Genomic DNA, 24,433 nt, shown 5'->3' with positions numbered 1-24,433 from the left:
TGAACTCTTGCCATGTTCAAGAAAGCACTTTGAGATGATTTGAGCTTTGTGACATGGCCCAAAGCAGCCATTAGACGATGGATAAACTGCAGTCATAAAGGGGTAAGCCTGTGGTGTTTACACAATGCTCAGCTAGAACTATGGAACCTAAAGTGAGCCAAGAAAATTTTCACCACACCATTACCGCGTCACCAGCAGCCTGAACAGTTGACACAAGGCAGATTCGTTCAATGCGTTCATGCTATTTACTCCAAATTCTTACCCTACCATCTGAATAATGCAGCAGAAATCAGTACTCATTGTACCAGGCAATGTTTTTCACATCTTCTATTGTCTAGTTTCAGTGAGCCGGTGTACATTTGCAGTCTTAGTTTTCGCATCTTAGCTGACAGGATTGGCATGTGGTGTGGTCTTCTGCTGCTGAAACCAATGTGTGCTCTTCTGCACTCATTTGAGTTACACATGGATTATACTTCCGCATCAGATCTACGTCATAACTTGGGCCATAACCGCAACTTCATTTTAACCCTACACCGCAACCTTCTATGTAACCTGACGTGCACCTCCTGAGAAATGTAACTACACGTCGGGTCAAGGCATTCCACAACAGTCTGAATGGCGTGGAAGGTTGCGCGCAGGGGTAAAAGGAGTTTTTCGGTTACTACATAAATTAGGGCGTAGATTTCACACAGAAGTCAAAATCAAGCTTTACTGTTGCCTTCCTATCAACTCAAAGCAGTCTGACCTCTGACCTCTTACATCAACAAGGCCTTTTCACCCAAAGAACTGCTGATCTGCTGGATATTTTGTGTGTGGGAAAAATTCCAGTAGATCAGCAGTTTCTGAAATACTCGGACGACCCTGTCTGACACCAACAACCACGCCACATTCAAAGCTTTCTTCTCAATTCTGATGTTCAGTTTCAACTTCACTTTGATCATGTCTATATGCCTTTTCAGTTGAAAAAACAGGAAACAAAGCCAAAAAAACAAGACACATGAAAAAACTAACTTTCAAAGTAAAAGAGGCTGTCACCACAAATAGGTAATAGCTAACGCTGAGAATTAAGACTGAAAGAAAACATGATAACAAAGAAAGTGGAACACAGAAGGCACAAGAAGTGGAAACCACAGGGACCACGACAGAGATGAAGCCTGCAGACTCTGCCCACCATGATTCTCTTCCCCTATCAATTACCCCGACTATAGCTGCATAATAATAGATTCTCAATCCTGTCAGAATGCTGGCTGCTTCTCAAAAGGTAGCAAGGCACAACTGCACACTATAACACGGGCACTGTGTCAGTGAAAATAGAGCTTTCAGTGCGCTTAAAAGATTTTTCCCCCCCTACAGCAGGATTTCATTTCATTTTATGAAATGCTGCATATTTGATGGAAGAATCCTTCAATACCGCAGGATATGGCCTTTGAGTGTGCCCAGCTTACCGTCTCTGGACAAAAATGCAATCACGTCATTTATGAATCTTGTATAAGCTTTGCAAGACAAACTCAATTTCTTTCATTTCTCTAAACAAACAACAAAAAACAAACAAACAAACAAATACTCTAAAATCTGCAGAATATGTTATTGTTTTAACTTATCAATAAAAATAAATAAGTTAAAAAGAGATAAGGGATAAAAATGAACATTTCTGTTTTTTTATTGTATTACTGAACTGATCACTTTCAGTAAGTCAGTAATTAAAAGATGTAGCCTCAGTTAGCCATTGCTACAACCTTTTAGCTGTCATGATTTGAGACTTTAAAGTCTAAAACTGCAAATTGTCTGAATATTCACTTCAGTGTGTTAACTTTTAGGAGTGGGTGTGAATGTGAAGTGTGAGTGTCTGTGTTGCCTGTGATGACATGATGATCTCTCTGGGTTTTACCCCTCTTTTTGCCCTGAGTCAGCTGTGACAGGCCCCCAGTGAGCTGAATAAGCACTCATGGAAAATGGGTAGTCAAGGAAACAGGTTTGAGCGGAGGCACCGTTGAATAGTTTAAACTATGCAACAGTTTAACATTTGATGAATGCAATAGCATTTGAAGTGTTTGCTCCATAGACTGTTGCAGGTGGCCTCACTAAATTATTGAAGGATGCTGATAGAAAGAGGCAAGTGAGAAACTGAACCTAGAGCCCCAAGTTCACTGCTTATCATTTGGTTTCTGATTTAAGAAATGGGCCTGCCCATCGGGACCTGGAGTAGGTTTAAAATCCTGCTTTATGCTGGAGGTTGTTTAATAAACTGGGTCCTGTATAATCTGAAAAATAGTTAATATTTTTTCTTGATATTATGTTAATTTTTTTCCATTATTTTTGAGGTAGTGTGTTAATTTATTAAAATGCTCCATTAGACAGTTGACAGAAAATGTAGTGAGAGAGATGAATTAATGACATGCAACCCTGGTGCTGAGTTTGTCCCCATATGGAAGGGAACCAGGCGCTGGCTTCAGGGGCAGCCCACATGGTGCATGCATCTAATTAGAGTTGGGTTAAATCTGACACAGAAAAGCAGGGACTAGTCAGTATTATTAACATATGAGTTTTCCATCCATTCATTTACTTCCACTTATCTGGTTCAGGGTTAGGTTGGAGCCTACCCCAGCTATCATGGAAAGAGAGGCGGGGTACTCCCTAGCCAAGTCGCCAGTCTGTCCCAAGGCTGACCCACAGAGACAGACAACACACTCACATTCACACCTACAGCCAATTTAGAATCACCAGTTAACCCAACATGCATGTCTTTGCACTGTGGGGAAAGCTGGGGTACACGGAGACCCTCCTACGGTGAGGCGATAGGGGTCCTCCTTGGTCTAAGCCAGTCACCTGCATGCTTTGAGGCAAACCCAGGTGTGCTTTGAGATTCTGTGTAAATGTAAATTTACTATACTGGTATACATCAAAGGGATTGATTGTGAAGAATTTAAACAGAATCAAAGTCCTTTACACTGGAAGGTAATCAGGAGAAAAACCCAATAATCCAACAACTCCGTATGAGATAGCCCCTGTGAAAGTGGCAAGGAAAAACTCCCTTTCAAAAGGAAAAGACCTTGGACAGGACCAGGCTCTGGGAGTGGAAGCATCATGAGATAAAACAAACAAACAAACAAACAAACAAACAAACAAACAAACAAACAAACAAACAAACAAACAAACAAACAAACAAACTATTAGAGTTTGTGTGGAGAAAACTGTAACAAAGGAAATTATAGCCATCAGGCTTGGACCAGATGCTGCAAATGTGCTTTTTAAAACGCAGTGAACCTGTTTCAGATAACATATAGGTTGTTTTCCACATATGCCAAAAGGTCATAATCTGCACCGTGACATAAAATATGTTTTGTTTTTTTTTACCAACCATTTAAAGGTTAAGGAAGCTGGTAAATTAATAGGCCCAACAGCAGTTTTCTCAACTACAGTAAGCTTTATTGGCATACAGTCACGCACACGTAACAGATTGGCCTCCACTGCGTGTTTTTCACTATAATAAATGACCCCTCTAGGAATCAATAGCGTGTTTGGCAACTGCCGGACACAGCCTCTGTGTCGGCATGAGGGTGCGACGCCGCCTGTGGCCGGCAGGTGGGGCTGTAGCAGCGCCGCAGCTCGGTAGTTTTCCTCTAACGTCTCCGCTACATTCACGGCCGTGACGTATTTCCTGGGGCTTGTACGGACCACTCAGCCACACACCGGAGGGTTATCATGACTATTTATAACCAGCAGTTCGCTGTTATCAGTTTTTTTGCGGTTTCGTCGCGTCGTCGTCGGGTCTAACACCGCGGTGTGAGGCACCAATAAGCCGTGTGGAGCAGGATGTAAACGGCAGCTGGTAAGTTGAGCCGTCGGTAAGTTTCCTGTCTGCTTTAGCTTGTGTCGTTACTTGTTTGGGCTGCCAAGTTTACCGAGCCCTCGGTGTCAGGACCGCCGGGTCCGTGACACAGGGCAGAACCGGACGACGTGTTGATGTTTTCTTTTTGTTATCCTGTCAGTTTGTGGGTGTCTGCTTGAAAAGGGGGGAGACCTCTCGCCTATACACACACACACACACATGCCGAGCTGACGTCGACTGCGCCGCGTCCGGTTTCTGTGGTTGTTCCTGCGGAGTGGAGGAGAAAAAAAAATCGTTGCGTTCGTGATCCGTGCTGTGAGGAGTAAAATGTGAGGAAATGCTCGGCAGGGGCGGATGAGAGAGGGGGAAAAAAAGGGGAGGCACCTGTGAGACGGAACAGCCCAGCCTACCGCGGCGTCAAGTTTGCGTTAATCGCGGCGCGGTTACAGTTTCAGACATATTTGTCAAGCGCAGGAGTCCTCATCGGATCAGCTCAAACCTCTTGCTCCGAGCCAAATTATGACAGCGTGTTGTTGTCACGGACTTAACCTGTGAGTTGAGCTTAAGCGACCGCAAACTCCGCCGTCAGCTGACACACGAAAACCTCTCAACTTTAGCTGGTAAACATCAAAGCGTTTCTCCCCCCCCCTTTTTTTTTCTTGGCATTTAAGGCCCGAGAAAGAAGTTTTTTCCTCCTTCTTGATCTGTACTGCAGTTAATCTCTGCTACCGTCTTCTGAAGGCTAAGTACTTGTTGTTGCCACATGCAGTTTATAGGAACTCTTGTATATCCAATGCATATGGAGACTGAGACATACAGTTTGCTTTGAGTAATGTCTTGATCAGCTATTGCTGTTATTTTGGCAAATGTGAGTAGTTTAAATGCTGTTGTATTTACCTCGCTGTCTGGCCTGCTTTACATGCAAGTCTTGTACAGTTTAAGACATAATCTGGATTAGCTTTCCCTGAAAATCTCGTTTGGGGTTTATGAAATGTGACTGAACATTGAATATTAAGTGTCACACTATATGCTGCACTGATCGTGGGAGCTGACCTGCTTTTGTTGTGCCTCTGTGTTTTCCCCATTATTGTTACACCTACTGATAATTTTACCTCTCTGCTGTGGCAATATAGAGCTGCTCATCGTTATGGATAAACATAAAAACAAGCTGTAAAGCTCCTTGCATGCAGTGACATGTACCACATTACAAAAACACAATGCATGTTGTTTTGAATGCAAGCATTTGATGCTTTATAGATCTGAGCAAGCTTTTCCTTATGTCAGATTTTTAACGGAATTCATCTGTGCACTTGGCTCTTTTAAGAAAAATTAAAATGTAGAAAGAGCTCTCGGGGTCAGAAAAAAAATATTACAGAGGTGTTTATATGATACATTAATGCTGAAATTGCAGCAGGAAGTCTGGAGAAGTAGTTAGATGACAACACTGGAACAAAACGCATGTTGGGGGGGGGGTGCAGATGAGCAAGTGTTTTTTTTTTTTGTTTTTTTTTTTGTTTTTTTTTGTGTTGCTTGCAAGCACTAATAGGGCAGAGTGATAATCAGTCTTCCAGTAACCCCCAAATAGGTTTAATAATAAAAATTATAGCTCACTCCTAAAAAATGATAGCAAAGCACATGATATTCTGTGGACAATGAAGGTTTTGTTTTGTTTTTAGAACTGGGAACACTGCACTGATGATGTGTTTGGTTATAGTTGTGTGTCTAAGAAGGTGGGATACGCAAAAAATGGGAAAATGGTGAGAACATGCATCCTGGGGATGAATAAAAAGCCACCCCTGCTATTAGAAACCTGCATTCAAGAGCATAAACAATAACAGGAGAGGTTCAGCTTGGATGTTTTTCATTGTACTCCTGGCATGTTGAATGAAAGGGTTTTATACTTGCAGCTGTGCCAGGTTTGGGTTTAACACAGGGCTTGTTCTATAAAGATGCACAGCGGTGGGGTGTTTTTTTTTTTTTCTTTTGTTTTTTTTTTAAAGCACATGTGAACCAGTAGTGGTCCCAAAGCTCTTCTCCTTTATCTTTTTGTTCTCTTCAATAATACAGGTATCTATTTCAAAAGCAGGCTTCATCTTGAGTTCTTTAGTGAAAATCTGTGACAGGAAGAAGTTAACACTGCAGTTACACTTCTCAAAATGCCATGAATTCTGTTTTCCTGCTTTATTCAGCAGTGAAACCTGTGTGTCATCCAGAGGCTTTCCTCAGCACATGGAAGGATAGAAACACGAATATTCTGCTGGTTCAGTGGGCTTCTTTTAAAAGGTTACTCTTAGGGAGAGGGGAATAATCCTACCTCTGTCTCTAACAGGGGTGGGATTGATAAATGCATTTTAGAAAAACGATCATGGTAAAGCTGATTGGTTTTTGCTCATCACCATTTAGAACAGCTGATTAATCAAAATGTTTTTAAAAAGTAAACGCGTGAGAAACTTTCAACCATGTTCGAGATGTTGAGAATGCATATTGTGATAGTATTTTATTTTTTTAAACCAGAGGGTACTCTGCAACTTCCTGTTGGCAACATGGGTTTGGAACGCAACAACCAACTGATCTTAGCAGAGCTGTAAACAATTAAATGCATATCAAATGTTAAGAAAATCTGTTTCTTTGTGTTTCTGAAAGGAGGGAAAAATGTTGTCTGACATACTGGAACGTCAGATTTTGAAATTGCCAAATACTGCTAATGATACTAGGGGTGGGTGATATAGCCTCAAAATTCTAACATGATATTTAAATAAAATTTTCAATAACGGTATTTATAAAGATGTATGAAAAACAGTGAAAGTGTTATTGGTGGTTGCAGCTTGCAGGCAACAGCATTTATTAGTGGGAACAAAATGAAGGGTAGTTTCCGATGACAGACTGCCTAATTCGAAATGTGCATCTGTTGTCACAGGGTGCCACCAGCAGTAGGAGCATTATAGTACAACAACAGTGACACATTAAAAGTCAAATGAAAGCATAAAAGTAGGCTACGTAATGTTTTACCTGGAAATTAAGTAACGCTTTTATTTTTAGCAGTCATTTCCATCCAGGCGAGTGTTTGGCTCAGTCATTTGTTTGTGACTGGGTTGCACGCCACCAGGTGCTCGTATCTCCTCTATGCATGCCTTTATATCCTGGTTGTACTCACTGGTGTGTTTTTTGCCACAAGCGGTTAAACAAGTTTATTTGCACTTTTGGCTAGAACAGTGCTCTTGCTTATGTATGAAAGAAAAAATGTCTGGGGTTGTTGTTGGGCATACTAGGCAATGTAAACGTGTGGCATCACAACATGTCAATTGATTGGAATTACCAGATTGTCCCTGAGGATTCTATCTACACATTTAGAAACTGTGGTTTACCGTAGACGTCCAAGAACTGCTGACTTGTGCTTGTAGACAGTTTAAAGAAGTAGAAGTTGACGGTTTGTAGTATCCTGGATGCGAACGCTTGCTGTGGTGCACTGGGGTTCTCCGTTTCACACTGGAGAATATTTTTGGCTTGAGCACTTCACTTCTCCGCTAATCTCTTGCAATATTTAGCAGAGAGCGCTAATTAAATTTTTATTATGTTGTTCGTAGCATTTTCATGATTCAACTTATCAGTATCGTTATTGTCATTTCATCACTCTGCTACACACACAGATTATTATCTTCAGAACCCTCTGGAGGCTCTTTGAGTCGCCAACGGAGAAATATTGATTTTTTGTGTATGTCACAATGTGAGAGAGAATCCTAATTGCCAGATATTTGAATTTCTCAAAGGGTCATATGGGCTAAATGCATTTGAGTTCATTTTTATCTCATTAAAATGTAAACAATAAACCGATGAGGTGTAAACTGTTTTCCTTTCTAAATTGTCCTGATGAGATCGGTAATGAGGGCGGTATTATCCTTTGAGTTTAATGATACTTGGCTAATTATAATATGGTGCAGGTTTTTTCTGTAATAACCTGTGTTATCGCAGTCTGACATATGGTATCATTTACCGTGGTAACGCTAAAGACCTCGCAGCCCAGCGGTCGGCTTCGTCTTTGTCTCTCGCAGACTGTAAAGTAGTTGAGTGGTTGTTGGGCCACGGTATGTGGGTTTTCCAAGCTGACGTTGGAGAAACTGAGTGGTTGAGCACTGAGGTGAGGTCACAGGCAAAAGTGCTTTAAAGAAGGTGCGTGTCAAACCAAACAGAGCACAGGGATCGGCCACTCGCTGATACTTACTGCATTACAGGAAAGAAGACAAAGTTAAGTGAGTTATGCTGTCATATTAGTCTGTAATACTTTGAGTGCTTGACTCCTTTTAATTAGAAAAATCAGATCATTTTAACCTAATTTTAATACTTGTGCAAATATTTGTTTAAGTAGCTTGTAACCTTTGAGCTTTTCAGAAGGATGTAAAATCCACACAGGAGCAAACTCTTGTGTGTCTATTTCAGTACAAATTGAGTGGGCAATGAAAAGGTAAACGTGTAATTAATATGGCGCGTTTGGATTAATTTTTTAATTTAGCTAGATATTTCTGTGTTTGTAAAACAGGCTTATCTGAACAGAGAGAGGGAATTAACAGGCGATGGAGGGATTTGGGTGTTTTTGAGATGTATTTCTGACACCTGATTTGTTCTGCTCGCTTTCTTATACATGTCCCTTTTTATTTATAGTTGTTTCTGATGTGAAGGGATTTATGCAATGAAAATCTACTCTTGAAACGTCCTGACATAGATTAGCAGCTTGACATGTCAGCCAGAGCCGGGCTGACCTGTTTGCTTGCTTTTTGCTAATGATGTGACCTGTAGCTTCACAACACACTGAACAAAGTCAGACCTAGTAAAGGGCTGAGTAAATGTCTGGACTCTGATGTCTGATGTACACTTTTAAGTCCTCACCTCATGCAGCCTGTCAGTTCTACATGTGCATTATTTATTCCAGATAACAAGGAGCTTTTAAAAGGTAGATGTTGTTAATTCAAGTGAGTTGGCATACTCTGTGTTAATCTGGTATTGTGTTAGGCAATAAAGTTACCAAAGACATTTTGTTACAGTGTATAGCTTCTGGCAACAAAAGATAAAGATGTTTTGACACGTATGCAGAAGAGGAGGTTATGCCAGGAGACTTCCTCTGTGTTTCTGAGCAATAAGCTCCACCAGTGGAGAAATGGTACAGCCACCATTGTTCTAGAAACTTTAATACTGAAGTGATGGAGATCTACCACATATTTTTATTTCATTTTTTTTACATCATGGTTGATATAAACCTAACAAAAAAAATCACACTGAAAGTTGCACATTTAGGACAAAGGTGTTAGAGGTGTTTTGACATTTGACAGTGCAGAGGTTCCTGGGAAGCAGCCTTGAACTGTGTTGAGTGTTCAGCAGAGTATCAGCTTTTGATAACAACAAAATAATCAGTAGATACTCATTCAAAGTGTTTATTTACTTCCACCAAGGAGGTCATAATCGATTTGATTTTGTTTGTTTGTTGGTTAGTTTTCTCAGGCTTACTCACAGTGTTACTAAAAGGTTTCCCGAATTACAAGTGATTAAACCGTGGTGTGGATGCAGGTCATTGTTCCAGGAATTTTGGAAGGAGTTAAATCAGAAACCCAGAAGACATTGTCTTGATGTTCTAATGAAGAAAATGTAACAAACTAATCTGGATCCTGATGTCTTCCCTTATCTTAAGGCATGGACGGAAGTATCAGGCTGTTTTTGATGGCTCATGTATCAAGTTCTAAGTGATACACAAAGTTTGGTCACGTATCTGTTGATTAATGGGGTTTTCTGGTGTAAAATCCTGGAATTCTAAGAGAAGTTGACAACCAGTGTCGGGCCACTTGAGCTGATTTGAACATGTGCCTTGGATGTCTCCCAAGTGAGATATTTTTGACATATCCAGCTGAAACAAGACCTCCAGGGCAGACCCAGAACTTGATGGAGAAATTATGTTGTCTCTTGCCTGGCTTGGGAATGCTGCAGTGTCTTCCTGGGAAGAATTGGAGGAAAAAGGACAGGGTACAGGACAGGGATGAAACATTCCTACTTAGATTGCTTCCTACTGCACCTCAAAGATAATGTAAATATATGTAATATTCATATAGTAAAGATGTTTGTTTTGTGTGCTGTTGTTGTGATGAATGGATTGGTGGGATATTAATCTGTCTTTGGTAACACTATGCACTAAAAGTGACTCCTAAGTTCACAGCTAAATTTTCCTTCCACCTCTTAACACATCATGCGTGCCTCACAACAAACTGCTCAGGGAAATCTCGAAGCGCTTGTTTGTTCATTCGGAGTGCGAGATAATTTCAAGTCTTTTAATTTGTCGAATGGCTAACACAGAGGCTGTAACACCCGTGAAAGGATGGAAAGCTCCATCCCACAGTAGAACAGATGCGATGAAAAGGCCGAATGGAAGCACTTTTAGTGCAGCATAGTGAGCTTAAGATTACAACAGAGTTAGCACTTTGGATAATGGTCTCAACAGCCACAGCTGACCTTGACTCTAAACAACAGCTCAGACGCAAAATTGTATCAGCAAACAATCACCGCAAGCTGAGATCTCTCGGCTCGCACTGGCTGCTGTGGCTTGATAAGATAAATTGCTTTGTCTCATTCATAAGATTGTGTTAGATGTTTTCCAATGAGTGGCTGATAACACATCAGTTAGCATTTTACAAAGAAATGGCATCACTCAAATCGGAAACTTTTTTTCTTTCTCCTCTAACACTTGATGTTCTGTCCTTGGCCTCAGCCATTCGGTGGCTGCTGCTGCTACCTTCAGGCATTCAAACTCGTCCCTCAAGCTGATCCTGCACCTCATACCAAAACTGCCTCTGCTGTGATTCCCCCAGCATCTGGGGCGTAGTCTAGCTTTCCAACCACATTTCTCCACCTCTGCTGCCAACTCGGTATACCTCAGCATTTATTTATTTATTTTTTTGTAAACTGCATCTACTGTATCCTCCCAGGAGAGCGTGAACACCACAATTTGCCGCTGCGTGTCTGACCGCAACATCATTTTGGGGCTGGGCGTCCGGCTCTTCCTGTGGGATTATCAAATGGCTGTGTTTAGCTGGGCTGCAACGTGCGTGGTCAGAACTCCTGTTGGGGTGGATGAACAAAACAGATTAATATATTTAATGTGGTCAGTTTTCTTTGCAACACCTCTGCAGTCACTTTACAGTGTAATTTATTAAAATCTGTAAACTTCCACACCAAGCCTATCTCTTTCTTGTTCCCCTTTATGTTCCTTAATCCACCAAATAAAGGAAGGCGATAAGGTTAAAATTAAACTGTTTACTTTCCCCTCTTTCCCTTGCGTGTGTTTGTTCTTGTGTTCTGTGGAAATTTGATTTTAAATCTTTAAATCTTTTGTTAGTTTAAAACCTTACGGTATCTTGTTTTAATACTGTACCTTTTGTTATTTTTTTGCCTTTTCTTTTCAGGTGATTTGTGACTTCCCTTTTCTCTGACGCTCCGTGCACCTGCATGTACTGTGAGCAGCCCCGGCCTGTTGGAGAGGCGCTGTGCTCAGTGACTGTGCTGCACTAGGGGAACCCATGGCTACTGGCCATCCATCTCCCTCCGTAGGCCGCAGGTTCAGGCTGCTGGAGTTGCTGCTTGTGCCTCTGTTGGTGTTGCTGGTTTGTGGACCGGTACAGGGTCAGAAGGTCTACACCAACACATGGGCTGTCCACGTACCTGGAGGTCAGGAGGAGGCTGATCAAATTGCTAGCAAACATGGATTCATCAACTATGGACACGTAAGTAATAAGCTGCATTTTCTTTTTCTTTTCCTGCATTTGCTGTTGCATTGTTTTCATATCGGAGTGTCAAAAACCTGAAGTACTCTTGATTAGGGGTTATAAACAGTTCATATGAAATTTAAACAAACCTCAATTTGATTATCTAAATATAGGGCTTATCTAATTCCTGAAGAAAGAAGGTGGGCTTGCAGCTATGAGCACAGTGTGCCCTTGTTATGTCTAATTTCTGATTTGGTAAATTCTGTTATTATATTCTCTAAACATTTATGAAATCATTTCTGAGAGTTTCTTGATGATTTTAGTGATTATTTTTAAAGCCATTGTTTTCTGGCTTGCTGTTGGCTCAGCAGTCTGAGAGAAATCAGAGTGCTTGTCTTCCGATGACGAAGTTTCGTCATCGGAAGACAAGCACTCTGATTTCTTCACATTGTTGATGTTTCCAGTTAAAACCGGTTTTCTGTTCTTTGGCCCATTGTGTGACTGTATTGTTATGGTGTGATGGAAGCATTATGTATTACCTGTCCTGCCAGTGCGTTTTTTTACATGATCATTGTTATGAGATGGGTTCTACAAGAAGCATGAATTTCTTCCAAGAAATCTGATTTTTAAATAGTCTTAAAAAACTGGTTTTAGTTTTCTTAGAGCTAGGTAGTGAGCTAGTTGGGACTGTAGGCTAAAACTGCAGTATGCAAACATACAAACCTCCCCTAAAGCAGGAAACGCCTCATAACGTCTATAGTTTTTATTGATGACGATATTAAAGAATCTAAGTAAACAAGACAAAGGTGAAAACACTGAATAATGAGCAGATTTTTGTGCATATTCCTAAACTTGGTACTGATATATAAAATGAAGATTTTACAATGCTCATAGTTTTCAAACTCAGAAGATATGGCCAGCAACTTACAGATAATTATTTCCTGTAATCTTCAGGCACTTTTTAATGACTTCCTGTTTGGACTCGATGGAAGCCAATTAACAAAGTTATCCTTTAACTCCATCACACCCTCCCCTTGCAAAAGAAAAAGAGGGGAAAGGTTAATTTAGTCTTTCAGCATGAAGGAGTGTTTTCTTTGTCTTGACTACTGTTCAAAAGCTGAATTGTTGTCATGTATCGGTGATTAACAGCTAACCCAATAGGAGGGGAAAATGGCTCAACAGGTGTCACGCTAGGGTAATAAGCTTTAAAGTCAACATAGAGCCAGTACCCATGTATGAAATAAAACCACAGATGTAATACTGCAGCTTGTGAAAAGTATCTAAATAAATAAATAACCTCCTTTTAAATTGTTTTATACGTCTGTATGGAATAGTAATGAGTCCCTATAAAGTTTTTATTATTTTTATTTCTTCTCGGAAAGGAAATGTGGCCAACATGTCTCGGGGAAATGGATTTTTCAAGCTTCAAAATTGTTTTGTTCTGTATGAAACAATCATAACAAGTAACTTTAAGTATATGTGACAGAGCTGTGTTACGTTGGATCTATTATTTCACCCCAAGAAAGTGAAAACTAGTGGATATATTTGTAAAATAAACATTATTTAAACAATATTTAATTAGGCTGGGAAATTGTTAAGTTGTTAACTCAAATCAATTCAAATTATACATGTAAATAATACTTTTTTTTTGCAATGTCGCGTAAATTTTAATAAAGTTTCACGTGATTTTAAAAACACTAACGAACTGACAGAGTTGGGACTGAGGTAAGCTCGTAGGTAGTGACCCATTTGTCTCCTTTTTAAATGCCAGTGTGCATTTGTATTACTTTTGTTTTTATAAATATACAATTTTTTAAAAATGTTAATTTTGACTGGTTTAGAAAATGATTGAGGAACAAGCAGATGTTTCAGTCCGTGTAGCCTCACCTCGTTTTCAGGGAACAATATTCCGCACTGCACCATATGGTATTACTGGCCGTGACTAGGAATGTTATTCTCGCTCTGAATCACAGCATGAAGACTAGTGAGTAATCCTACACATTTAATCCTTTAACTATGTATTGCCTGTGAATAACAAGAAACCCAGACAAAGCAATTACACCCATGTAGTTACAAAACTGCACCCTGGAGATGAGGTTCTGCATGGTTCGGCCTGTCTCAGCAACTTAAAAGATTTTATGATGTTTTATGGAAGGAAAATGGACCGTTTTGTCTGACCAGAGCTAGATTGATGAGGTAGTCTTGACGCAGCATCTAGACAGGAAAAAAGGCAGAGCGTGGGTCTATCTAACAAAGCAGGCTTAATAAAGTTAGCTGGAAAGATGCTGAGTAAAGCCTTGAGGTCTCTGAAGTCTGAAACATGAACTGAATGAAAAACAGATGTTCCAGGTTTTCACTTAAATCAGTTATCCCTCTTATTAACCCCCCCCCCCCCCCCTCCCCCCTCTTTTGTTCCACAACATGGTATATATGTTTGGTGTTTTTGAGAATAGGTGAGTAAATACAGCCCAACATTAGATCCACTATCCTGCTTAAAAAGGCATCAGCCCTGACCTCGCACATGTTCTGCAGGAAGAACTATGGCAGCCATCTTATGCTGCTAAGGAATTCCACCATTACCTGTGTCCTAATGTGCACATGCTGGGCTGCTGGCATCCTATGAAAACCTGGGTTTGATTTATCAAAGAGAAATTCACAAGATGGATTACCGATCGTTACCAACATTAACTTCCTCTGTGTGCACTCAAGGTTAGTGTGGAAAGGACAAAAAAAAATGAATGATAACCTTTTTCTAATGATTTTGTCTTAACAAAGATGCAGCAGGCACCCAGTTTATTGAAGCAGTGAACGCATTGCCAGAACTGTGTTTTGGTTTTAAGGGAATGGGTGGAAATGCTTTTTGTTCTAGAAGTCTGTGGTTCAAATGTCTTTTGGGTATTTTGAGCTGTTTGACACACAGAGACAAAGACATTTATAGATTTATAAAACCGATGAGATGTTTTCACAGATGTCTTTTATTAAATCAGTAGAATAGTTGTTGGTGAAAATGATCCCTCATTGTAGCTCTAATTGAATTGACCGTTTTAGGCACAGGCTTCAGGAGGCATCCAGTTGCATATGAAACCTTAAGAGTAAATGACATGAAACGCCCACATCTGTTCAGTCCTTGGCATTGTGCTAATGATCTTTGAAAGGTTAGCTATAACCATAAGTGATAACTAAAATAAAGACGCGCTCATGCTCTGCGCTGCCCCGACGGCATAACATCACTGCTCATTGATTAAAATGAAGCCATTCCTTCAGAGAGAAAACAAACAAATCTGTTTGCTGCTTCTGCCTACAGCTGATGGGAAGTGAGATTTGCTGTGTGAGCGATGTGTGGCCAGGCGTGGCGTGTGTGAGCAGCGGGGCTGTGCGTGTGGCTCGGTGTGTGCAGGTGTTCAAATTAAGCAGGGGAGCTGGAGGGGAGGATCAAAGACTGCAGCTGGGCAGGTTTTATAGCGCTGATGATGGTTGTTTTTATTTCGCCTTCACTCATGCTGCTCGCTCTATGGCATCCATACAACCTCTCCCTTAACCAACCCACAATTTTTATGTGACACGAGAGCATGTTCTCATGAAGGTGTCTGCATTAATTGCAGTTTATAGGTTAAAATTACCCATCAGTCCAACATCCATCATTAGATATAGTTATCACTGCGTGTCCCATCCTGATCCTGTAAATTAGGTGATATGGGTGAAAATTGGGACCAAAAAAAATCCTTCACATTAAAAGCTGGGGATAACGTGGTTCACAGGAACTTCTGCTAATCAGAAGGTTAGTGAGTCAAACCACACTCATTTAGGTCACATGCTGACGTCTCTTTGGGCAAGATGCTGAACCCAGAGCGCCATTGTGGTTGTGTAAGATTATCCCGTTTTTCACATATGGGTTACTTCATATACTGTTCAATTTTCAGGATGCACAACCTATAACATTGGGTTATTTCAGATAATGATGCTCGCTAGCAGTAGGCAGCTAGCTTCTTGTGGATTTCTTATGAGTCTTGACAGTTTAATGGAAACTTCCACAGCGATGGTTTGTCTTACCTTTTAACTTACAATGTCAGGTCTCCACTGTTTAGATTTGCTAATCATACTATTAAGAATCTAGAGAAACATCTGTGTATAACTCTTCCGATACAACAAAAAGGAATGGTAAATGGACTGGTTCTTATATAGCTCTTTTCTGCTCTACCTGAGCACTCAAAGCACTTTATGCAATGTGCCCCATTCATAAGTACTTTTTTTTTTTTTTTTTTTTTCCCTTTTATAGTGCTTTCTATCGAACATTCGCACCCTGATAGTTGCATCAGAGAGCAACTTGGGGTTAGTTGCCAGGGATCAAACCAGCAACCTTCCGATTAGTAGATGGCCTGTTCTACCACTTGAGCTACAGCCACCCAAGGAGACCTCATCTTCAGACGGTTACCCTGTACAAGTCTGTAATTCACTGACATGTTCAAAAGAGGCAGAGAAGTAAATTGGCAAAATAAAACCCACCAATGATGGACATGTCCAAACTCTGATGTGCCCAGTGGACCAAACCCTGGGCGAAGACATTTCTGTAAACAAAAAGATGAAGAACAAATCGTACATGATGCATTGCACGAGTCGGGTAGATAAGTTTGAGATAATTTTGCTCGATGAGCGATTCGTTTTTATGTGGTGCATTCAGTGCATTGTGTGTCTTTATATACGAGTCGGATTTATGACTGCAGCTACTGAGTACTTTTCCTTTTGAGTAATCTATGTGTCATCTGTTCTGTAGAGCAGGGGATTCACAGGCAACAAAAGTCTAGCTGGCTGACCCAAAGCAGTGAGTCAGGGATATTTTTTTATTTTATTTTATTTTTTTAAATGGTAATGGATATTTAACTTTGATTTGACATTTTCTCATTCAGTTTTTAGTATTTGTATTGGGGCTGCTGAATCAGAACCACAGTGCCATTAAATCAATGTTTTGTTTTGTTTTTATATATGTATAATTTTTGTTGTTGTTTGATCTCCCCCCCTTTTTTCTTCTTCTTCTTTTTGTTAAGACAAAAATATCCACCCTGCTGGTGCAGCTCGTCAGTCTTTCTTTGCTGGTGCTAGTACTTTAAGTTGTGTTGAAGGTAAACTTCACTTTAAGTCCAGTTTGTTTTCTTTTACTGCAAATCAATCAAACCAAGCCAGAGACTGTGAGACTTGAGCTGGTTGTTTTACGGTGCAGAAACTTGAAAGCTGCCATCAAGCTGTTGTCTGATGGCAGCAAATCATGTAAAACTCTTGACACACTAAGTGCACAAACTGTCACAACTGAGCTATACTGCCTCTATGTGCTACCCCTTACTTGGCTGCCTTTATTAGTCTTTCTTTTTTCTCATCCTACCTTGATTGTTAAAGGCAGAGACATTCCTGTAAATGTGCCTCAAATTAACCAGACTATCTCTTTTAAAAGTAAAGGGTTGCTCTGACCAAGTGGTCTGCAAATAGATTACGCCTCTCACTTTGACATTACGTCAAGATTATAGGGCCATTTAAGAATAAGGAGAATAATTAAAACTAAGTAAAAGTAATAAAATTAGGAAACTGCTGACTCACACTGTGGCAAAAGGGTATTAACCGCCAACTTGTGTCTCCGGATGGTTATTTAAAATTTTAAAGACCCAGCTTCTTGCCCAGATCGTCAGGCGTGTGTTGCAGTTTTTCAAGAGGACCTTAAATTTTCGTGGCACATCTGTTTCAATTGCTCCTCCATTATGCTGGTATTTAAATAAATGGTCAAATGGGATTAGGGGAATTGCTGTTGGTGGTAAAATGGGATTTGATAAGGACTGACACAATGTTAAAAGTCATTATAGTGTGATCAGTGAATGGGATCAGATGGAATAAGATCAAAGGCATAATTGAAAATGCAGCAACATAGTTTCTGAAAATGTTGCAGGTCAACCTTGCGCTTTCTTTTATTGAAGAATCATGCTGCTTGTACTCGTGAGGTATTTATGTAACGCCGTGTCTTGGAATTACTAAAGAATGGGGAAGTTGGCATGGCATCATTTTTAACTTGTGCTTCCTTGGAAGTCTTAGAAGTTAACACAGTAGTGTTGCTTTTACTGCAAAGAGCTTGTGTTAGTAGAACCTTTTTCTGCTTCCTCCTGCTCCTGGAATGTGAAGGATACTAGTGTTCATTAATATGAAAAAATGATAATAATAATTCAAAGTAATTAAAATGTTTCCTTGGTATTGGTAAGTTTTTCCTCCTTTGATTATTCATAAACAGAGGTTGAAGGAAAGGATAATGAATCAATAGCTCATTTATTCGTTCACTCACTTCAAAGCCAAAGTCCTCAGAAGCCTGTCACTTCCCTTCTTGTGAGCAGTGGTTTTATGTTGCTGCTGGTGGATAAAAACGCCTGTGTTCTCGATGCTGATCTATTTAGAGACCAACTGCCCTCCTAGCTTGTTCTGCTGGTCTACCCCAGGGCTTTGCTTGTAAGAGAGGATTGTTTGTGTATAGTGCTGTCACTGTACTCCACTGGCACCATCTTGGCCCGTTTCTGCTGTCTAATGTGCTCATTTCTTCCTCCTTTTTGAAGTGGTAAGACCCCCCCCCCCCCTTTAAAAAAAAAAAAAAGATGATTAATATTCTGTCCAACACAAGATTAAAGGAGTAGCGAAAAAAGATGGAAATTATCTCCAGTTCTGATGAAGTGCATGTGATGAGTCTCCTGTGTCTCAGTAACTCATGACACAGCAGCACACTTATGGCCCCCTGAACGTCTCTTCAATCTAGCCCACAGTTCTTAGTTCAAAAGATAAAGCTGAGTTTGTAAGCTTTTTTTTTTTTTTTTTTTTTCCTCTCCCCCAGATTACTTTTAACTTAAACTTTTACAGGCAAATTAAAACTTTTTCTTCATGGGGCAGTGAGACAGTTTCTTGTTTTTCTTTTCAAATACATTATTGCCAACAGAATCATGATCACTTTTACACAGAAGTGTTAACTTGGTGTGTTGCAACATTTATTGTGCATCTAAGCCCACAGACCCACAAGCCTAGAGACCAGTTGGCGACACCCTGGCAACTGCTGGTTACTGGGGAAACATGTGCATACCCCAAGTTTTTGCTGAAGGTTGGTGGGAGTCGACAGCTGAAATTGATTGCAAAGAGTTATATTGCGTGGCACCAAAAACCTCCTCGTTATTGTGAAAAGTATGAGGCAAACTGGAGCTCTTACTTTGAAGGTGATATTCCATTCAAACTACAGACGACCGCATCAGTCTGCCAGTGACCAGTGGTAGCACCCTGTCTGTGACTGATTTCACCTAGCAACAGCGAGCAAACACTTACCAATCAGTCATTGAGTTTTAAATGGGTAAAAATGACATCAGAAAATGTCAAATCCCAGAACATAATGTTACGCTTAAGTGGGTGAGCCAGGTATATAACTCTCCTCTTTCTTTAAAATGATCCAAGACCTGCCATATTTAATGGAAAAACATTTGGCGTAGGTGTCTAAAGAGTTTTGTGGTAAATTATGTGTATTGGAAGATTTTAAAGGTTTGCCACAGTGAAATAAAGTTTATTTAACTACTTTAATTTGCTGATGCAGGCTAAATAAAACATGTCACAAAGTATATTTACACTAATCCATAAACTGAACTAAAACAAAACATGGGACTGTCTGGCCCTGTTGAATTGAACTTATCTACAGAGCTTGTTAAAAGTAAAGTTTCCTTTCATTTGAAGGAGGTTTCTGTGAGATTGGGTTATGATCAGTGTTTGTTTTCCTCGCTCACCGTCTTCTCATTTTTCATTTTCTGAATCAGACTTTGTCACACCCCGTGGACATGAGTAGTTTCTCATGCTTTAATCATTGAGTAAAGTGTGTTGTCAGCAGCACTGAATGGTTTCTGTTATTAAATTTCAGTGTAGTATTATGGTATTTATGCAGTGTCTGGGACATACAGTGAAGTCATATTTTCTTGACTTAAGCTGCCAGTTTGTCTTTAAATTTATTTATTTCTTGCACAATAGCCTTGAATCAGAGAAAAGCATCAGCATAGAAAGACTGAAGGAACAGAATGCATAATTGGACTCTGGAGACCTGAAGCGATTAACTGTGGTTGGGGGGGGGGGGGTTGAAGAAATTTGCTGGAAAATTTTCTGAGCTGTCATGATTGGCCCACAGATGATGGGGAAGAAACTACCTGCTGAGTGTTGAAAGGAGTTCCGCTGCATGATTTGTACAATCACGCGCAGGTGCCTCTGCTTTTTTCTTTTTCTTCTTCTTCAGATCCTAAAATTATTTGGAATCTGTTGGTCTACAGTGTGGGTTTAGCAAAAGCTTCGAGGGACAATGGTTATTATACTGGGATCACGGTTTGTGCATCATCATGCATGATGTTACTGTTCCCAGAGGGCCTTTAAGGGTCCTTGAGTCAAATGTGGCTTAAACACACCAGCTGTGTTGATTGTACTTCTAAATATTTTAGTATACTTAAGCATATTTTGTAAGCTGATTTACTTGTGCCATATCTTCATAAATCTTTAACACACCACTCTATGTACTGTGGCTCTGGTCCACTTTAGCCAATGAGAGCTGATGGCTCCAATGGAGTGTGCAGCCCTGTACAGTCGTGTAGCATGTGCCTTAAAGACTTTGCTTCTTTGAAGTTCAGTAACGAATGGCGCAAACCAGTGCTGAACTGTTGGATTTGGGCCTTTAGTTGGCACAGAACTATTAAAAGGCAAGATTTTTTTTTATTCATTTATTTTTGTTCTAATCTAGAGATGAATGTATCGTTTCTCTTCTTGGGACAGTTGCTCATCAGCGGGTGGTGTATCTCTGTAGTGTCTCAGGCCCTTGTGCTGTTGTTAATGAGAGAGGCTCCCTTTTATTCCACGCTTCGGCCTCTCTCTCACTAAGCAGACCCAGATCTCACTTCATCTCAGTGCAGCTGCACTTCTTTGAAAGTTAATGAACTGCAGAGATCGACTTATCCTGTTTGCTCTGCTGGAGACTTCTGTGTTGAAAGCAAGGACTTTAGAGCCACCTGAAATTAAATCCTAATCCATTACCAGCACAAAACGCTGTAACTGATATTGGAATCCTTTTTATTGATGAGCCAAGTATTAAATTAAACTTATTGTGAAAGTTTTGTATTACATTATTATTATTATTATTATTATTATTATTATTTTTTTTTTTTTTTTTTTTTTTTTTTTTTTTTTTTTTTTTTAATAGAAATTACCATAAAAATGCCAGCAAGGGTTGAAGGTTAGAGCTGATTAATCCTGCTTTATCTACAGATTTTGTCAGCAATTGAACATGCCTTAAACTTGTAATCAAAGGTTTTTTTTGTTTTGTTCTCTTTGAAAACCTCAAAACTATGACCAGGTTTCAGCCAGTGTTGTGCAAGCCCTGCAGGCCTGAGTTGACCCTCTTTGCCAGGCATCAGTTTTATAATGTATCTTATTAGCCCGCTCTTCTATTTAGGCATAGAAAGACTGATTTAAAAAGTATGTTTGTAAAAAAAAAAAAAAAGACTTAAACATGTTACTTTCACTCTTACAGCTGATATACAGCCACGTTTGTTTACTAGAAGTCATTTATTGCTCCATGTGAATGAGGTGATCCGTGGTCTGTTCATTCTTGCTGGAAAAAAATAAACCCTTCTGTACTCATCTTGTTTCTCCTCACACCAGCAGCAGTGTGTCTGTGTCACAGAAGTAATTTGAGATGTGACTTGGCCACACATACTGTATGGTGATAGCGCATATCCTTTCTTTTTTCTTTTCTCCCTCGTCTTTTTTCTCGCCTTTATGCTCAGTTAAGTTGATGCATTCATGGCTAGGCAGCAACTTTGTGTAGTTAAAGATGACAAAAAGGTAAACTGTTGCTGGAATCCTCGTAGATGAAATGCTTTCCGATGAGTAAATGACAGTGAATTTCTAGCAAAGTAATTATATTAATAACCAAGAAAGCTGCTGTCTGCCCATATCATGCATCAGCACGAGCTTCATACAGTTGGAGCAAAGCAGAACAACGCCTACTCATTTTTTTTACAGCTGCAAAACAAGTTGGACTGCTGGAGAAATGGCTTTCGTTCATTTGTTGCACGGTTGACCTTGTTGGTTCTTTTAATGCAATGAAGTTGTTGTTGCAGAATGTGCTCGGAAAAAGCCAATGGGCTTCTTATAATTGTGTCCAAGTATGACAGGCTTGTGTTCTCAAATCTTCCATACATCAAAAGGACTTTTTAACCACTCATTTATTAAGCAACATTTTCGTCTGGCATGGGTTTGTTTTGGGTTTTTTCTGTTTAAATCGGTGCACATATTTGTGCAAAATGTCACAATAGTATGTGCAGGCTATTTTCCCCAAAGATGGAAAACAGTGTCTGGTATGGAGACAACTTCAAAGGCTCAGTGAAATTTATCGGCTCCGTTCTGTTTGGTATTCTCATTATAGTTCAGTCACTGATAAGTTTCTGTGAACCTCTGTTTTTTATCTTTTTAGATTGTGTTATTAATCAAAATGACACTGCTATAGGTCAAACTAATAAATGCTGTCTTGTCAAAAAGCTCAGTGTTGCGACGTGCAGTAATCGTAGAGAAGGCCAACATCATGAGAACAGAGACAAATCAGTATTTGTGGAGACACATTCTGACAACATAACTCTTGTTCTCTTTTTTAAAAAAGAAGTCAGACAAAAAAGACAAAGATTGGTGGGGGCGGGAGGAACGAACTGATCAGCAGGAGGCCATCTAAAGTCTTGAGCAAAGAAGTGAACCACCCATATTACCAGAGGTCCTGGGAAATGTAGCAGCAGAGGCCCAGCAGCACTCAGTCATTACTCTGCTCTCCCACAGCGGAGCAATGGGGGCTGGGATGGAGCAGAACCACACACAGGTCACAGGGGCTGTAACTAGAGCCAGATGTGCTGAGGGGACATGAAAACACGTGGACAGGCACCTCTGTAGCTTTAAAATATAAGCATGCTTACACGTACACATACTGAGAGAAGAGGTATTTTAGGAATGCCAGAATTGAAATGGAGAGTACTCTTGGTTTTGTATGATGACGATGATGATGACAGTGGGGAATACCTACAAAATGTTCAGCTAGTGCTTTGACTTAAATGCATGACACATTTTGATGCCTATTAATGTATAAAACATCACAGGTGGTGCACTGTACTCATCAAAGTGTCATAAACCTATGTGCAGTGTGTGGGTTGTTGCAGAAATCATTTAAGGGAGCTACACTGAATTTTGGGAAGTGAGTTTCAGTTTTGACTTTGATTTTATACATTGAGGAAATAACATGCATATTGACTGAAATGGTCGTTCATTGCATCCATTAAGAAGGTAGTTGGATGGCAGTTTTATTTCATGAGTGAGGTAATAATTCTGTTACCGTAACTTAAAAAAATAAAAATAATAAATAAAACGAATGATCAATACTTAAACGCATTGTTTAAAACAAAGAAAATGTAAGGATAAACTCTACGGTCTTGGTGGTCAGTGGATAACTGCAATCTCACCTTCACTTTTAGCTACGGGAACTTCCCAAATCCTCCCCATTAATGGTTGTCTTTCACTGGGTCAACACCTGAACAAAGGCACAAAAAGCCTCTGACGTATGTTGTGTATGTACAGCATGTACAGTTTTCCCAGAGTAAGACATCAGTGATTTTAATGTCTTTGGTTTATGTTTAAGTAGAGTTCCTACAGAAAATGTAAAGTTAAAGCTTTGAATGTGTGGTCATAAATGTTATCGCTGATGCTGTAAAACTGGGTGGGGAAATGAACACATCACTTCAAGGAAGGAAGCCAATTTTTAGGGGCCGTTAGACTGTGTACTTACCCATCTGCTCCAGTGGCCACGAGATAAGACTGTGGTCGAACTGGGCACCTTCCAGGCGTGAACGTGTGTCACACTGAAAACCAGCATTCTTGCTAAATGTGTTCAAATGAGACTTAATGGAGTTTTAAAACAGTAGAATGCATTATGCAGATGCTGCTTGGTTTCCCTCATGTCAGTGGACGTTTGGGGATGGTTTAAGTGTTACGTTGCCGAGAGGTAAAGTGAGCCACATTGTTTAGCATTGTGTTAGACGGTAACTGATCTGTTTGTGAAAGTTGCTGGTTTTGGCTTTTGATGTCATGTCAGGGGCTCTAAACAAAGGCGCAACGATCTTCTTTGACCTACCTCTCCTCATGTTGTCGAGATACGCAAGCTGCCGGGAGGTGGAGCAGTCATTTGCGTTGCAGTTTGAAAAGGTTAAAGGCTTAGATCTGATAAGCCCCTTACAATGAAAACAATGAAGTGAATGTTTAAAAGCCTGTAATAGCCTAATGGAGGCAGCAGCATGGGAGGAATGCAGCATTTGGGTGGAGCTTTATTATAACGACTACGTGCGAACCCCCCCTCCAACCCCACACCTTTGAAACAGGAGTCCTGCTAAAATGCGACACTTTTGAGGTCTTAGATTGTAGTGTAGCAGAGATGCTGGGTTTAGATTTCACATAAGGTGTCATCTTCAGCGATACAGGTAGTGTTGCTTTACAGCAGTGCCAGAGGTAGAGAAATGGGTTTCTGCTCTGATAGGAGTCTGGTTTTGTGTCACTGGTCACCATGAAAATCAGATTTTGAAAAATGTGATGGTGTCTTTGGCGACGTACATGATGTACAGCACATTTTTGTGGCTGCCAGTACAATTTGTTTGTTTACTGTATTGACGAGAAACATCTTGTTTTTGCCGTCAGTTACATTTCTTTGTCGGCTCGAATGAAACCAGCACGTCAGTATGCTTGCTTTCGTTCGCAGGCCGAGTCAGTCTTGGAAGAATTCTCATCAAAGTACTGTTTGGCACGA

General features: G+C 40.2%; 1 protein-coding gene across 4 annotated transcripts in view; it reads left to right on the top strand.

The window, feature by feature from the left end:
- Window positions 1–3,627: 3,627 nt before the first annotated feature.
- The window catches only part of furina (furin (paired basic amino acid cleaving enzyme) a), an 84,626-nt gene continuing 63,820 nt past the window's right edge, over window positions 3,628–24,433 (top strand). The window contains exons 1-2 of one of the 4 annotated variants that reach the window (XM_076882760.1): window positions 3,628–3,829; window positions 11,269–11,586. In XM_076882760.1, coding sequence (XP_076738875.1) covers window positions 11,383–11,586 — 204 coding nt within the window. In that variant the 5' untranslated portion in view covers window positions 3,628–3,829; window positions 11,269–11,382. Of the gene's footprint in view, window positions 3,830–4,241; window positions 4,450–7,991; window positions 8,077–11,268; window positions 11,587–24,433 lie in introns of those variants that run through there. The other 3 variants (XM_076882763.1, XM_076882762.1, XM_076882761.1) reach the window with 3 other exon arrangements.

The sequence above is a fragment of the Maylandia zebra genome, linkage group LG1 (genome assembly GCF_041146795.1).
Source record: "Maylandia zebra isolate NMK-2024a linkage group LG1, Mzebra_GT3a, whole genome shotgun sequence".
NCBI lineage: Eukaryota > Metazoa > Chordata > Actinopteri > Cichliformes > Cichlidae > Maylandia > Maylandia zebra.
The sequence above is the reverse complement of the archived record's forward strand: the minus strand, read 5'-3'. Positions and strand labels throughout refer to the sequence as shown.